Source organism: Hyperolius riggenbachi, chromosome 12 (assembly GCF_040937935.1).
Source record: "Hyperolius riggenbachi isolate aHypRig1 chromosome 12, aHypRig1.pri, whole genome shotgun sequence".
Taxonomy (NCBI): domain Eukaryota; kingdom Metazoa; phylum Chordata; class Amphibia; order Anura; family Hyperoliidae; genus Hyperolius; species Hyperolius riggenbachi.
The window spans coordinates 112,965,251-112,980,213 of record NC_090657.1 but is presented as its reverse complement, the minus strand read 5'-3'; the positions used below and the strand labels follow the sequence as shown (position 1 = coordinate 112,980,213).

Genomic DNA, 14,963 nt, shown 5'->3' with positions numbered 1-14,963 from the left:
CGTTCTCAATATCTTGGGAATGAGATTGAGTGGCGGGAAGGCGTACAGGAGACCCTGAGGTCATGGGACTGACAAAGCATCCAATAGGTTTGTTGAAGAGGAAGGATGCAGGAAACAGAAGTCTGTCACTTTTGCATTTTGGGGGATTGCAAAGAGGTCTAGTATAGCGTTCCCCACTTCAATGTGATCCCCTCGAAGACCTCCTGATTTAACTGCCAGTCTGACTCGAGAATGGGATTCCTGCTCAGAGAGTCTGCCGATTTGTTTCTTGCACCTTGAATGTGTACTGCTGTGATGGATCTTAGGTTATGCTCTGCCCAGTCTATTATTTCCAACGTCCGGTCCCTTAAATCTCACCTTTGTGCCTCCCTGCCCCAGTCTATTATTTCCAACGTCCGGTCCCTTAAATCTTTCACCTTTGTGCATCCAATGGGTTTGTTGAAGAGGAAGGATGCAGGAAACAGAAGTCTGTCACTTTTGCATTTTAGTGGATTGCAAAGAGGTCTAGTATAGCGTTCCCCACTCCAATGTGATCCCCTCGAAGACCTCCTGATTTAACTGCCAGTCTGACTCGAGAATGGGATTCCTGCTCAGAGAGTCTGCCCATTTGTTTCTTGCACCTTGAATGTGTACTGCTGTGATGGATCTTAGGTTATGCTCTGCCCAGTCTATTATTTCCAACTTCCGGTCCCTTAAATCTTTCACCTTTGTGCCTCCCTGCTTCTTGAGGTAGCACACTGTGACCATATTGTCCGATAGGACAATGAGATTCTGCCCCATTATCACTGATCGTAACCCTATCAGCCCCAGTTTGACCACCATCAGCTCCTTGTAGTTCAGGCATGCCCATAATGCTGGATACACACCATGCGTTTTCGCGTTCGATGCGGCCGTCGATTCGCGTCGATTCGATTATCTCCGAACATTTCCGAACGAATTTCGATGATTTTTAGGTCGAATGCCATGTAAAGTATGGCAAATCGACCTAACGATCCATCGAAGCTTGAATCGGACATGTCGGAAATAATCGAATCGACGGCCGTATCGAACGCGAAAACGCATGGTGTGTATCCAGCATTAGGTAGATCGCAATCTACCTGTAGATTACGAAGGACTTCATGGTAGATCCCGACCCCACTACAGTTTCCATTATGTACAGTGGAGGAAATAATTATTTGACCCCTCACTGATTTTGTAAGTTTGTCCAATGACAAAGAAATGAAAAGTCTCAGAACAGTATCATTTCAATGGTAGGTTTATTTTAACAGTGGCAGATAGCACATCAAAAGGAAAATCGAAAAAATAACCTTAAATAAAAGATAGCAACTGATTTGCATTTCATTGAGTGAAATAAGTTTTTGAACCCCTACCAACCATTAAGAGTTCTGGCTCCCACAGAGTGGTTAGACACTTCTACTCAATTACTCACACAACAAGAAAAAGCCATCCATCTAGCAATAAATCAATACTCATGACAAATAAAGTCCATGAAATATAGACAGTTTATTAGGGACATATCCCTTCTAAAATCAATTAAAACATAGTAAGGGGTGTGGCTAGAAAGTTAAATGACATATACAATAATAGTCATATATAACATGTACAAAATAGACACAAATAATTGAATGATGGATACAATGGAGGCATATACAATAATGCTAATATATAGTTAGTAAGGCTGATAAACCTTCACTTAAACTGACAACCCAGCTAATGCACAGTATAATAATTGAGCTGAAGAAACAGCACCTGGTGATTGAAGTCAAGAGAAGAAGGATTGATAATGCTTACCACCAAAGAGCCACCATGGATGTAATAGCCAGCACCCCTCAGACCATCTCACATGTATCGCAGACCCCCTCTGCTTCTTCCGAGATAAAAATACGGGTGCAAGGAGCCCCTTTTATAGTCCTAGCACAGCGTGTAATAACGCTGTGAAGCCGCCATATTCGCTTCCTGATAGGCGTGGCCACGCCTCTTGATGTCATCGCGCTGTGCGTTCCACATGACGCACTTGCGCGGTGACATACTATGCATAGATCACTCAGGTGGGCGGAATTTCGCCTGTCCATATTACGGACTCACGTCAAGCTAATATATAGAAACGTTCTAACGTAGAAAATACCAAGACGAACTGTCTTAAAAAGGAGGAAAGGAAGGAGTAAAATAGATGACAGAGGAAACAAGAACACCAGCATTGTATATTGGATATCACTGTTACCTGCCAATTTCATTAATGCCTCCCACAAACAACCACAATCTAATTTAAAGATACATACACTGATGAGTAAATATATAAAAATAAGTAGAATATTGTAAACACGGTGATCAACACCACACCACAATGGATCAACATAGTGACATACGGAAAAACAAATAAATATAAAATTACAAAAATACAAAAGTACAAAAATAGCCTGTGAACATTATTGTCCATATAAAACAATTTGATCAAATTTAAAGTGACGATGTGCATATACGAATGTTCTTGTGTGCTGTAATAGATCTCCACACAGTGACCACAAATCAGATCCTCAATTCATATGAAGTGCTACCTAAACGTGTAAAAATTACTTCTACTCAATTAGTCACCCTCATTAAGGACACCTGTCTTAACTAGTCTTAACTAGTCACCTGTATAAAAGACACCTGTCCACAGAATCAATCAATCAAGCAGACTCCAAACTCTCCAACATGGGAAAGACCAAAGAGCTGTCCAAGGATGTCAGAGACAAAATTGTAGACCTGCACAAGGCTGGAATGGGCTACAAAACCATTAGCAAGAAGCTGGGAGAGAAGGTGACAACTGTTGGTGCGATTGTTCGAAAATGGAAGGAGCACAAAATGACCATCAATCGACCTCGCTCTGGGGCTCCACGCAAGATCTCACCTCGTGGGGTGTCAATGGTTCTGAGAAAGGTGAAAAAGCATCCTAGAACTACACAGGAGGAGTTAGTGAATGACCTCAAATTAGCAGGGGCCACAGTCACCAAGAAAACCATTGGAAACACATTACACCGCAATGGATTAAAATCCTGCAGGGCTCGCAAGGTCCCCCTGCTCAAGAAGGCACATGTGCAGGCCAGTCTGAAGTTTGCCAATGAACACCTGAATGATTCTGTGAGTGACTGGGAGAAGGTGCTGTGGTCTGATGAGACCAAAATAGAGCTCTTTGGCATTAACTCAACTCGCTGTGTTTGGAGGAAGAAAAACGCTGCCTATGACCACCAAAACACCGTCCCCACCGTCAAGCATGGGGGTGGAAACATTTTGCTTTGGGAGTGTTTTTCTGCTAAGGGCACAGGACAACTTAATCGCATTAACGGGAAAATGGACGGAGCCATGTATCGTGAAATCCTGAACGACAACCTCCTTCCCTCTGCCAGGAAACTGAAAATGGGTCGTGGATGGGTGTTCCAGCACGACAATGACCCAAAACATACAGCAAAGGCAACAAAGGAGTGGCTCAAGAAGAAGCACATTAAGGTCATGGAGTGGCCTAGTCAGTCTCCGGACCTTAATCCAATAGAAAACCTATGGAGGGAGCTCAAGCTCAGAGTTGCACAGAGACAGCCTCGAAACAATAGGGATTTAGAGATGATCTGCAAAGAGGAGTGGACCAACATTCCTCCTAAAATGTGTGCAAACTTGGTCATCAATTACAAGAAACGTTTGACCTCTGTGCTTGCAAACAAGGGTTTTTCCCCTAAGTATTAAGTCTTTTATTGTTAGAGGGTTCAAAAACTTATTTCACTCAATGAAATGCAAATCAGTTGCTATTTTTTATTTCAGGTTATTTTTTCGATTTTCCTTTTGATGTGCTATCTGCCACTGTTAAAATAAACCTACCATTGAAATGATACTGTTCTGAGACTTTTTATTTCTTTGTCATTGGACAAACTTACAAAATCAGTGAGGGGTCAAATAATTATTTCCTCCACTGTATATACAAATGTGCTCCTAAAATTGTACATAGGTAGATCATTATGACTTGCTAATTTTTTAAAGTAGCTCATAAGCCAAAAAATTGTGGGCACCCCTGTTGTAGTTGGAGGACCTCGTGCTCATCTCTGGTCCCCACCTGCCCTGTATTTTCTGGTCCTTGCAGTGAGCTCCCCAGCCCCTTGCGTCCGTGTATAGCCATAATGGATTCTCCTGAATCCAAGGACGACCCTGGACTAAAAGATTTCGTTGCTGCCACCAGTTCAGGGAATGCGTCACTTGAATGGGAACTGGAAACATTTCGTCCAAGGACGAATGTTTCCCGTCCCATACCGTCAGAAACAACTCTTGACCTCGGGAGTGAGCTTGTGCCCACTGCACAGCCGGAAATGCTGAAGACATTAGCCCCAGCAAAGACAGCACTCTCCGAAGAGAAACCTGCGCCAGATCCCTGAAGGAACAAATCTCCTGCAGCAACTTCACAACCTTTTGATCTGGTAATAACACCTTCCCCTGGACTGTGTGCCACATGAGACCCAGAAACACCAGGTTCTGAGACAGAGACAACTGAGACTTGTCTAAGTTCACCATCCAACCTAAATCTTTTAGGGTTTGAGCTTCAAACTTTAGCTCCCTGAGCAAAACCTCCTGCAATTCTGCGAGAAAAAGCAAATGGTCTAAGTATGGTGGAATCCTTACATTGTGGAGATTCAGAAAAGACATAACCTCTGCCACTGCCATGGTGAAGATCCTTGGAGCCGACGAAATCCCGAACGGTAGGGCGTTCTATTGATAATGACAGATTGCATCGCCGAATTTGATCGCCAATCTGAGGAACCTCCAAAAGGATGGATGAATCGGAATATGGAGGTATGCATCCTCCAGGTCTATTGTCACCATAAACGCATTTGGAAACATCAACGGAGGCTATGCTTTCCATTCAGAATTTGTTCTTCACAATGTAAGGGTTCAATGACTTTAAATTCAAAATCATACAGTACTTTCCTGATGGTTTCAAGGTTAGAAACACTCGGGAGTAAAATCCTGCTCCCTGTTCCTCTACTGGAACTCTAGAAAATTACATTTTTTTGTAATAATGAAAGAATCGACTCCATCAAGGCATTCGCCTTGACTGGGACTGAGGGTACATTTGTTACTGAAAACATAAGGGGAGATGGAGGGAGATATGAAGTCTATCCTGTACAGTGTTCTCCAAGGAAATTTTTTCCAGCCGGGTGGCATGAAAAAGTAGCCGGGTGGCACACGAGGGGGAACGCAGAGCCAGTGCAACTCTGCTTACAGAATAAAAGGAGGACGAGGAGGCAAGCCGATGTACCTGCTCACAATGCAATTTTCGGACAGATTTACTGTTAGAGTGACAATTTCCAACATGTCTGATCTGATTTCGATTTCCGATTTTCTATTCATTTCTATAGGAAATCGTGCGGAAATCAGATCGGACGTCGGGAATAATCGATCTGACAGTAAATCTGTCAGAAAATTGCATTGTGTGTACCTAGCATTAGGGAGAGATTGTTTCAGATTAAGGTGCCCAGGTCCCTTTTTATGTGGACCTGAACTCAGAACTTCCTCTCTGCTCTAAAAGATACACAACAGCATAATAACCTTTAAAGAAAAACATTTCTGTTACAGCTGATACAAATCTTAAAATAAATCTGCACAGTTTCTACTTCGTTTTTTTGGAAGCAGACATAGGGTTAACATCCAGCGCTTTCAAATGAGCTTATCTGCCCTATCTGAAATGGCAGTCATGTGACAGGGTGCATTTCTCCGTTTTCCTTCTATCCTGTGCAAGAGTTCAGCTCCAATAAGTTCCCGCAGTGTGATTCTAAGGGGGAGCACTACAGACAAGATACAAGCTGGGGCCTGGGGGAGACAGACACAGCAGGAGACGAGTGCACAGGAGGCTGCCTTGGAGACATGGAACATGCTATGCATGGCTGTGTCTCCTCTGCCCCCAAACTGAAAGTAAAAAAAAAACCAAAAAAAAACAAAAACATGCAGAGGTCTGAAGTGGCATCACTTCTGCTCTAGGCCAGTAGCTCCCCTTTTCAAATTTTCTGTCATGGTGCTTACCTGCAGTCTGGGAGAGGAAGGGGAGAATAAATGAGCAGCTCTGCGGCTGTCCCTGACTGCTGGACCCTCGTGGCTCTCATCTTTGTAACTCCTGGAAGCTGCTGCTATTGGCCAGGGATGTGTGGGCGTGATTGTTTGGCTCCCTCTCTCTTTTCATTGACAAGAGAGGCGCCGTCATAACATAGATCCTACTTCTCATTGGAGGGCGGGAGGGAGAATCAGCAAGAGTCCCGCCCCTTAAAAAAAAAAGCCATGTATTTTAAAAACTATAATGGCAGAAAACTGAGAAATAATGATTTTTTTCAGTTTTTTTCTCATTCTTCCTGTTAAAATGCATTTACAGTAAAGTAGCTCTTAGCAAAATGTACCACCCAAAGAAAGCCTAATTGGTGGTGGAAAAAACAAGATATAGATCAGTTAATTGTGCTAAGTAGTGATAAAGTTATAGGCAAATGAATTGGAGGTGAAAATTGCTTGGATGCATAAAGTAAAACACGACTGAGGGCTAAGTGGTTAAACAAGAAGGTCCTGCCCTTTCCTGAATTGAAGGTCCACCTTTTATTTTGAACTCAGCCTTTTCCTGACTGGTCCTTTAAAAAAAAAAAAAAGGGGGCGCTTTGGACAGAAAGGGTTTTTTTCTGGACTTTTTTTATGAGAAAACTTTTTCGCTTCTGATTAAAATGAAACCTCTGTTTAAAAGACCTGGGAATAAACAATTTTCTTTCAGGATCTTTCCACTGGGCAGCAATTATGTTTTTAATTGACTTGTGCACTGTAAAGACTCTAGAAGGCTGACCTTCCAAATCCCTGTAAATGTCATCTTGAGCAGAAATTGTAACTTGAGTTTCCTGGATCTGCTCAGATTCATAAACTGCTTTTAGTAACTGAAGTGTCCTCAGCCCTGAAAATATATTGAGAAGTTCTCACTGAGGATTGAGTAATAGCTGAATCAGAGTCCAAAAGCTCCCCCTCCTCCCAGGAACCTTCAGAAACCTCTTCAATTGAAGAAGGTAGAGGGCTATTAGCTGAGTGTAATGGCCCATACACACGGGCTACAACTATCGCCGCAACCACGTGGCACGCGCATGTTGCAACAGGTCGCCCGTGTGTATGAGGCGCGCACCCCGAACTGTCGCTCGTCGCAGCCAATCGCCAACAAAAGCTGTCGCCGCAACTGTCGCTAGTCCGCCGTGTGTATGCGGACTAGCGACAGCAACTCCATACACAATGTATGGAGCTTCCGGCGGGGGGAGGGGAACCTTCGGCGACAGCTTCCGCCGAATCTGTGTCCCTCTGTGCGCTGTGTGTACGGCTGTTGCACAGAGGGACCTAGCTTCGAGCGGTCGCTGCTTTTTTTTTTTTTATGGCTCGAGCCACCGCTGTGGCTCATGTGTATGAGCCTTGAAGCTAATGCTTCTGTGTTAACTGTGCCAGAAGGTGGTATGAGGTGGGGAAAATGGCTCAGGAGAATCCTTAACTATCTGCACCTGGGGCAGATTATCAAGGCTCACTAAGTTTTGGAGTGACCTGAGTTACTGGCTGGTGATAAATCTGAGGCTGAACTGATTGCAAAGGTGTTTGCTGCTGTATTAAACCTGACTGAAGTGATACTGGAGGCAACACAGCTATACAGGCCGAAAAAGTAGTAGTCATTTCCTACTTCATCGAATTCATTAAATCTAACAAAGCTACCGTAGTTGTTTCAGTTTTATTTTCTACAGCAGCCTCTTTACCATTAGCATGACAATCTACACAGACTGCGGGTAGCCCCCTCAAACAATCTAACATCACACTTTGAACACCTCAAAGATTTTGACTTGCTCTTTCTCCGAAAGACAGTAACAATAAGCATGCCAACAGTACTAAAATCACCAACCAGACAGGAGACTAAAGGAAGAGGCATACAGCCTCTCTTACCGCTGGCTGCTCACAGGACTGCTCCCTGGAAGCCCCTGCGGGTGTCTCCTGAGGCGCTGCAAGTCTCCGCTTTCTCCTCCATAGCTGTTGTGAAGGACGCGAGAGCACATGGAAGTGCGCAGCTTTAAAAGCCGTGCTTCCTCTTTCTGGCCCGCCCACCGCTATGCGTGGTGGCCGCCAGCCAATCAGAGCTGGTTAGGCATCTAACCACTCCACAATAGGCGGACGTACGCGTAGCTTTGTACGAGTCTCCACGCAAGAACGCTTGGTAATGGCGACAGCGTGCAGCGATTCTTCCCCAACCTGGCGCAAGCCGCATCAGGCCCACACAGCCCCTGCCATCACAAACTATCCACTGGGTAGATGCAGACAGGCTCCCCTACCCTACACAATGAAACAAACAGGTGCTTCCTTGAGGCGGTGCCGAAACAAAATGAAACTGAGGCTGGAGGGAGGGGCAGGCTTTTTGTGCTGATTGCTTCTCTTTTAAATGTATTCACATAGGTGTTTCCGGTTTGAGGGGAAGGCAGATATAATCTCAGGAGGGGCCATCATGGAGGACGTAAGGAGGAAAAAGAATGGCTCATGCACAAACTTTTAAGAGAGGACTGCCTGACCTGCTCCACATCTGGTGAGACTACCAAACAGGGCTTAGTGAATTGAAGCATGTTTTTTTCGGTAGATTACCTACCTCATGTTAGAAATCTTAGTGAATTTGAAAAAAAGTGTGAAATACAAAATGCAGTATTTTACTGACCTAAATTGGGGACCTTAGTCAATTAAGACCAATTCATAATTTTGTCTACATTACATGGTTGTAGTTACGTAGCTTGGAAAAAATAAAAAAAAAAACAGACAGGCATCAGACTTTAAACTTACTGCAATCAAGAAGGAAAAGCATGGTTTTAAAGGGAACCTAAACTGAGAAGGATATGGCTCTTTCCTTTTACAATAATACCAGTTGCCTGGCAGTCCTGCTGATCCTGTGCCTCTAATACTTTTAGCCACAGCCCCTGAACAAGCATGCAGACTGGATTAGCTGCATACTTGTTTCAGGTGTGTGATTCCCCACTACTGCAGCTAAAGACATCAGCAGAAGAGTCAGGCAACTGGTATTGTTTAAAAGGAAGCATCCATTTCTCTCTCAGTTTACGTTCCCTTTAAAAGGAGAAAGCATCTCCCTGACTGGATTAAAGGGATCCGATTAGCATTTGGAACTCCCGAGGCAGCTCAATGCATGCTAACAATGTGGCTCACTAATAAAAAAAAAATAAACAATTTTACATCTTTTTACATCTAGCAATTTTGGTGGCCGATCGACCAAGAGACAGATCTCTCTCTGATCAAATCTGATCGTGAAGAGATCTGTTGGCCACCATAAACTGCAAGGCCGATTCCCAATACATTTCATTATGAAATCGCAGGATTCGACCTTGTGATGCCACCACACCACCTCCAGCCTCTGTCCCCTTAAGGTTTTATGTCACCCCTCTGTGTCCGCAATCTGCGTTGAGTGTCCTCGTACTTCTTCACGTGCGCCCTCATATTGTTGCCGGCGTTCTAGCACATGGGGCATGTTTGTGACATCACACATGCACTCCAACATACTATAGTGCTGCCCATAATTATTCATACCCCTGGCACATTTTGACAAAGTTACTTTTATTCAACCAGCAAGAAATTTTATGGTAAATTACATACGGTTGTGTTCAAAATTATTCACCCCCCACTGAAATTTAGTGTTTTGGCCAGTTTGACATTGATTTTGTTCATTTCAGTCATCTTGTTTACAATTAAATCAAAGAGGCACTTGTAAGTCAGACAAATATAACATTTATAATGAAATAATCACAAATGTCTTTTCTGTGCTCACATCATTATCAGTTTTATTCAACCCCCAAGTGACATTCATTCTTAGTACTTAGTACAACATCCTTTTCCAATTAGAACAGCTTTTAAACGTAAAGCATAGCTTGACACAAGTGTCTTGCAGCGATCTACTAGTATCTTAGCTCATTCTTCATGGGCAAAAGCCTCCAGTTCAGTCACATTCTTAGGCTTGCGCGCTGCAACTGCTTTCTTTAAATCCCACCAGAGGTTCTCAATCGGATTTAAGTCTGGTGACTGCAATGGCCACTCCAGAATGTTCCAGCCTTTAATCTGCAATCATGCTCTAGTGGAATTGGAGGTATGCTTGGGATAAAATCAAATCAAAGATAGCTTTATTGGCATGACCAAGATTCATTACAGGTATTGCCAAAGCAAGGGGAAATATGGGACATGGGAGGGAGTGGGGTAGGGGGACAATGGCTAAGCAGTCTGTGGACGATTTTAGGTTTACAGTTCCGTTATGCTCCTCTCAGTCTGTGGCATGCTGTGACAGTGTGCAGCGATTGTCACTGTGGATTCCTCTTCTCCCAGTAGGATATATGTTTTTCTCTCATCTTCTAGTGTGAGAAAGACTGGGAATAGTTCCAACAATTTCTTAAAGTAAGTGTCCCTGGTTGCAGTATATTTGGGGCAGTGCAATAGGAAGTGGCTTTCATCCTCAAGGGTCTTCTGCTCACAGTGTTGGCATAGTCTCTCCTCCCTGGGTTTGTACGTCTGTCTGTGTCTCCCAGACTATTTCGAGGTTTTGAGCACTCAATCTGTAGACACTCAGGATTTTCCTCTCTTGAAAGTTTTGCAGCTTTTCCAGGTATGGGGCCATTTTATATTCTCTTTGTAGAGACTGGTATATGGTTAGCTTTTGTGACTGTTTTATTTCACTCCTCCATTTTTCCACATAGTCTTCTTTGCTCTTAGCTGTGGTGTGTTTTATCTGGACTTTTGTTATGACCTGTGGGTTGGGGGTTGGAGGGAGTATAGAGCTGACCACGACTTTCAGTGCACACGGCTTTTCTTGGTCTTCATTGTGCAGCATGGCTTTGTAGTGGGGTGAGTCAGGGCTGCTGCTCTGTAGGTGGGCCCAGAAGGACAACACTCTCTTCTATATCTCAAGCAGTAATGGGAATCTCCCCAGCTCAGCTCGGCGGGCATTGTTTGAGGTACTCTGGTGGACATGGAGAAGGTGTTTGCAGAACTCAAGGTGGAATATTTCTGTTGGGTTGGATTCCCATTTTGATTGGTCTGGGTAGGTGGTGGGGCCCCATACTTCACTTCCATACAGTAGGATTGGGGTGATGACACTGTCAAATACTTTCAGCCAGACCTTTACTGGTGGTTTGAGGTGGTACAGTTCTTTCCTGATGGCATAGAACGTTCAGCATGCTTTGGCTTTTAGGGCCTCCATGGCTGACTTAAGGCTTCCTGATTGGTTGATTTCCAGATCATTGTCCTGTTGAAAGGTCCAACGTCTCCCAAGCCTCAGCTTTGTGACGGACTGCATCACATTTTTATCCAATATCTCCTGGTACTGAAGAGAATTCATGGTACCTTGCACACGCTGAAGCTTCCCTGTACCTGCAGAAGCAAAACAGCCCCAAAGCATGATTGACCCCCCCCCCCCCCCCCGCCATGCTTCACAGTAGGCAAGGTGTTATTTTCTTCATAGGCCTTGTTCTTCCTCCAAACATAGTGTTGATCTATGGGCCCAAACAGTTCTAATTTTGTTTCATCAGTCCACAGAAAACTATCCCAAAACGTTTGTGGTTTGTCCACATGACTTTTGGCATACTGCAGTCAACTCTTCTTATTCTTTGGAGACAGCAAGGGGGTGTGCCTGGGAGTTATGGCATAGAGTCCTTCATTATGCAGTGTGCACCTTACTGTCTGAGCTGAAACTTCAGTACCCGCATCTGACAAATATCTTTTTTCAGTTCCTCAGCACACAGACTTTTCTCCACTTTGCGTTTCAGGTAGCGCACAGCAGTCGAAGTCAGCATCTTCTTTCTGCCACGACCAGGTAGGGTTTCAACAGTGCCCTTTGCCTTGAATTTGCGAATGATGCTTCCTATGTATGTATGCATGTTTAACATCTTTGCAATCTTCTTATAGCCATTGCCCTTCCTGTGAAGAGAAATCACCTCTTCTCTTGTCTTCCTGGACCATTCTCTTGACTTCACCATGTTTGTAAACTCACCAGTAAATGTCTAGAAGGAGCTGAGTATCAGTCATTTTAAATCTGCCTAATTGGTGCTTATTATGCTTGATTGCTGCTCCTTAACATCTACAGGTGTTTTCAATACCTAATCGAAAACACTTGAACAAACATCTGTTAAGAGTGGTAGTCTTTAAGGGGTTGAATAATTGTGTCAATGAAGAAATCACAAAAAAAAAAATGTAATACTGTATTACAAAAACAATAGATGTAATTTTAGTTGCATTTGGTTCTCTAAAAAGTCCTTGTAAGATTTCATTCTGAACAATTACAAATGTACACTAAATTCCCTAAAACCCTTTACAGCATTGGGGGTTGAATAATTTTGAACACAACTGTAGGTGTCTCGCAAAAGATAAGACGATGTACAAGAGGCACGATTGTGTGTGTGGTGGTGGTGGGGGGGGTTGACATTTCTCAGCTTTTATTTATTTGAGTAAAAAGTGTCCAGTCCAAAATTATTCATACCCTTCACAAACTGTCACATTCTGTGGGAAAATCCAAAGTTCTATACCATTCCAAACTGTCCAAGCTGTTCTAAAGCATCTTAATTACCCTGATTAAATGGGAGCAGCGGTTTCTAATCAACTCAACAGGTGAAAACCAGCAGCTCCCTGCAGTTGGTTTGTGGACAACAATCATGGCTAAGACAAAGGAGCTCAGTGAGGACCTGCGGCTGCACATTGTGGCTGCTCACAAGTGAGGAAAGGGCTACAAGTCCATTTCTAAATGTTTTCAAGTTCCAGTGGCTTGAGTGCAAAGTCTTATTAAACACAAGATGATGTTGTGTAGTCTTGCTCAAAAAGTGATTTTCAAAGTCTGATCGGTCCAGGCGATTTGGACTCAAATGCATTATTATGAAAATGATATAGCGCTCCAGTTGCCTGTAACAGAAGCTGACTGCAGATGTAGCACCTCCCACCTGAGGCGGCGCAGCCATTTGTCCGCAATTTCTGCTGTCAGGATCCAGTCTGATTTTTCCGAATCAGGCCTGGTCCAGACCAGGAGCAAAGTTGTAGTTGCACGCAAGAGAGAGCAGTGAGGGTGGGTTAACGGACACTGTCCTGATATAATCTCTCCTTTGTTTTATCAAGGGGTATGTGCAAGCTCTAACAATAGTTTCTACATTTTTATATTCCAGGACAGTGCTGCCTTATCTTTCAATATGTGCAGTTTAATTACAGCCCAGTATTTGGCCTTATTCTCAAACCTCCCCGCTTTGCTTGATAGTAACTAGCAAAGCCACACAATCTTCTTGTCCTAATCATGGTGTTTTCTTTTTCCAAATAAAGTCAACAAAAAGGTCACACCAGGCCTTAAACCAGTAGGGTGGAATAATAACTGGTAGGTTTTGAAACAGAAACAAGATCTTCGGCAAGAACATCATTTTAATAATTGCCACTCAACCAATACTTTTAAAACAAGATTTATCCCAACCATCCAAGGCCTCCTTGCATCCCGCCACGATTGGGCCATAATTATGAACAAACAGTTGAAAAAGGCCTTTACTAATTTCTATCCCTAAATACATTTTCTGCTCTAAGTATACCTACGAAAGGCTACACCAGATTTTTGGTTTTAGAAGAGCAACCTAGGTCCAACAATACTGACTTCTTAGTGTTGACTTTAAAGTTGGAATATAAAGCAAAGGAGTTTAACGTTTTGTCAACCTCCAGCAGCGAGACCGGATGCTCCCGTAGAGTCAGTTAGAGATCATCTGCATGTGCGTACAGTTCTAGGATTGTCCCATATGCACAAATAATTGGTCCAAAAAATGTTTTTCGCTGCATCTATGTATTTTACCAACCTAAATTCAAGCTTATGAGGTTGTGGATTATTAAATTGTGCAATGAGAGAGAACTGGCAAAAATAGTTATGAGTATAATCTTAAAAATCAAATACCAGAATATACAGATAGTTTAGCAACAATCATTACATGTACAAAACATTTTCAAAGTGCAATGTGCATAGTACCAATGATCGAATTTAAACAAAGCTGTGATGTTTCATTTAAGGCATCTTAATGACATATACTTATTCCTGCAAAAAAATGTATCCCCTTTTGATGTTGCATGTATATAGCTGTCTGTTCCAACAGCTTGTAAGCAAACAGGATTTCAGTGTGATGAAGGCTGCCCAGCCGAAAGCTTGCTTACTCTTATTCTTTAGCCAATAAATGGTATCATCCTGACTCAAAACTTCTTATTGTTGATCAAATCAATGAATTGTTGTCCAGTGTGGTTGTATGATTATTAGGGGTAAACGCAGTTTTATAGTACAAATTTGGCAGCCCCTACCTTGAACTGTTCCTCGGATATGACCAGTAACTGGTGGCTTCCTTGCATATCTGGACTTTTGGAAAGGTCATGAGCAGCTTCAAGAGGCTCTGGTAGGGGAATGCTGTGACCATCCAGAATAAGTATGCCAACAACCGGTGCTCTGTGCATCAGCTGGATTTCCTTGGCTGGAAAACAAACCACATTTAAAATGAAGAAATATAACTTCACTTCATTATAATTGAAGACAACAAGATCTACAGACTACAGAGAGCTATCTGAAGGCAAACAAAAAAAGCTACACTAACCAACTCATAACAAAAATAACTCCTCGGTTTTACCTAAAGTTGCAGATACTGCCTCTTCCATTCGTCGTTCCGTTGGAGGTACTCTTAAAGATAATGCATAAACTGTACCACCATTTGTGCCAGCCCATAAAGACGGACAATGCCGAGAACCTGAAAATGGAATTTTATTAGAAACTTGATCATTGCCTTTTTAAAACAAAATGCATTTACAAGTTATACCTTCCATCATATATAAAAACAAACACAAAAGTAATATTTATAAGTTTTTAGTTACTGGAGCGACTCCTATAGAATAGATGCAGGCCTCTTCTTTTCGCCTACATT

The 14,963-nt window shown here is 42.9% G+C and overlaps 1 protein-coding gene across 1 annotated transcript in view; it reads right to left on the bottom strand.

Moving 5' to 3' along the window:
* Positions 1-14,963, bottom strand: part of LLGL2 (LLGL scribble cell polarity complex component 2) — a 269,216-nt gene that overhangs the window by 111,624 nt on the left and 142,629 nt on the right. Inside the window, 2 exon segments of the mRNA XM_068264456.1 lie at positions 14,353-14,519; positions 14,673-14,789. Of these exon segments, the coding sequence (XP_068120557.1) occupies positions 14,353-14,519; positions 14,673-14,789 (284 nt within the window).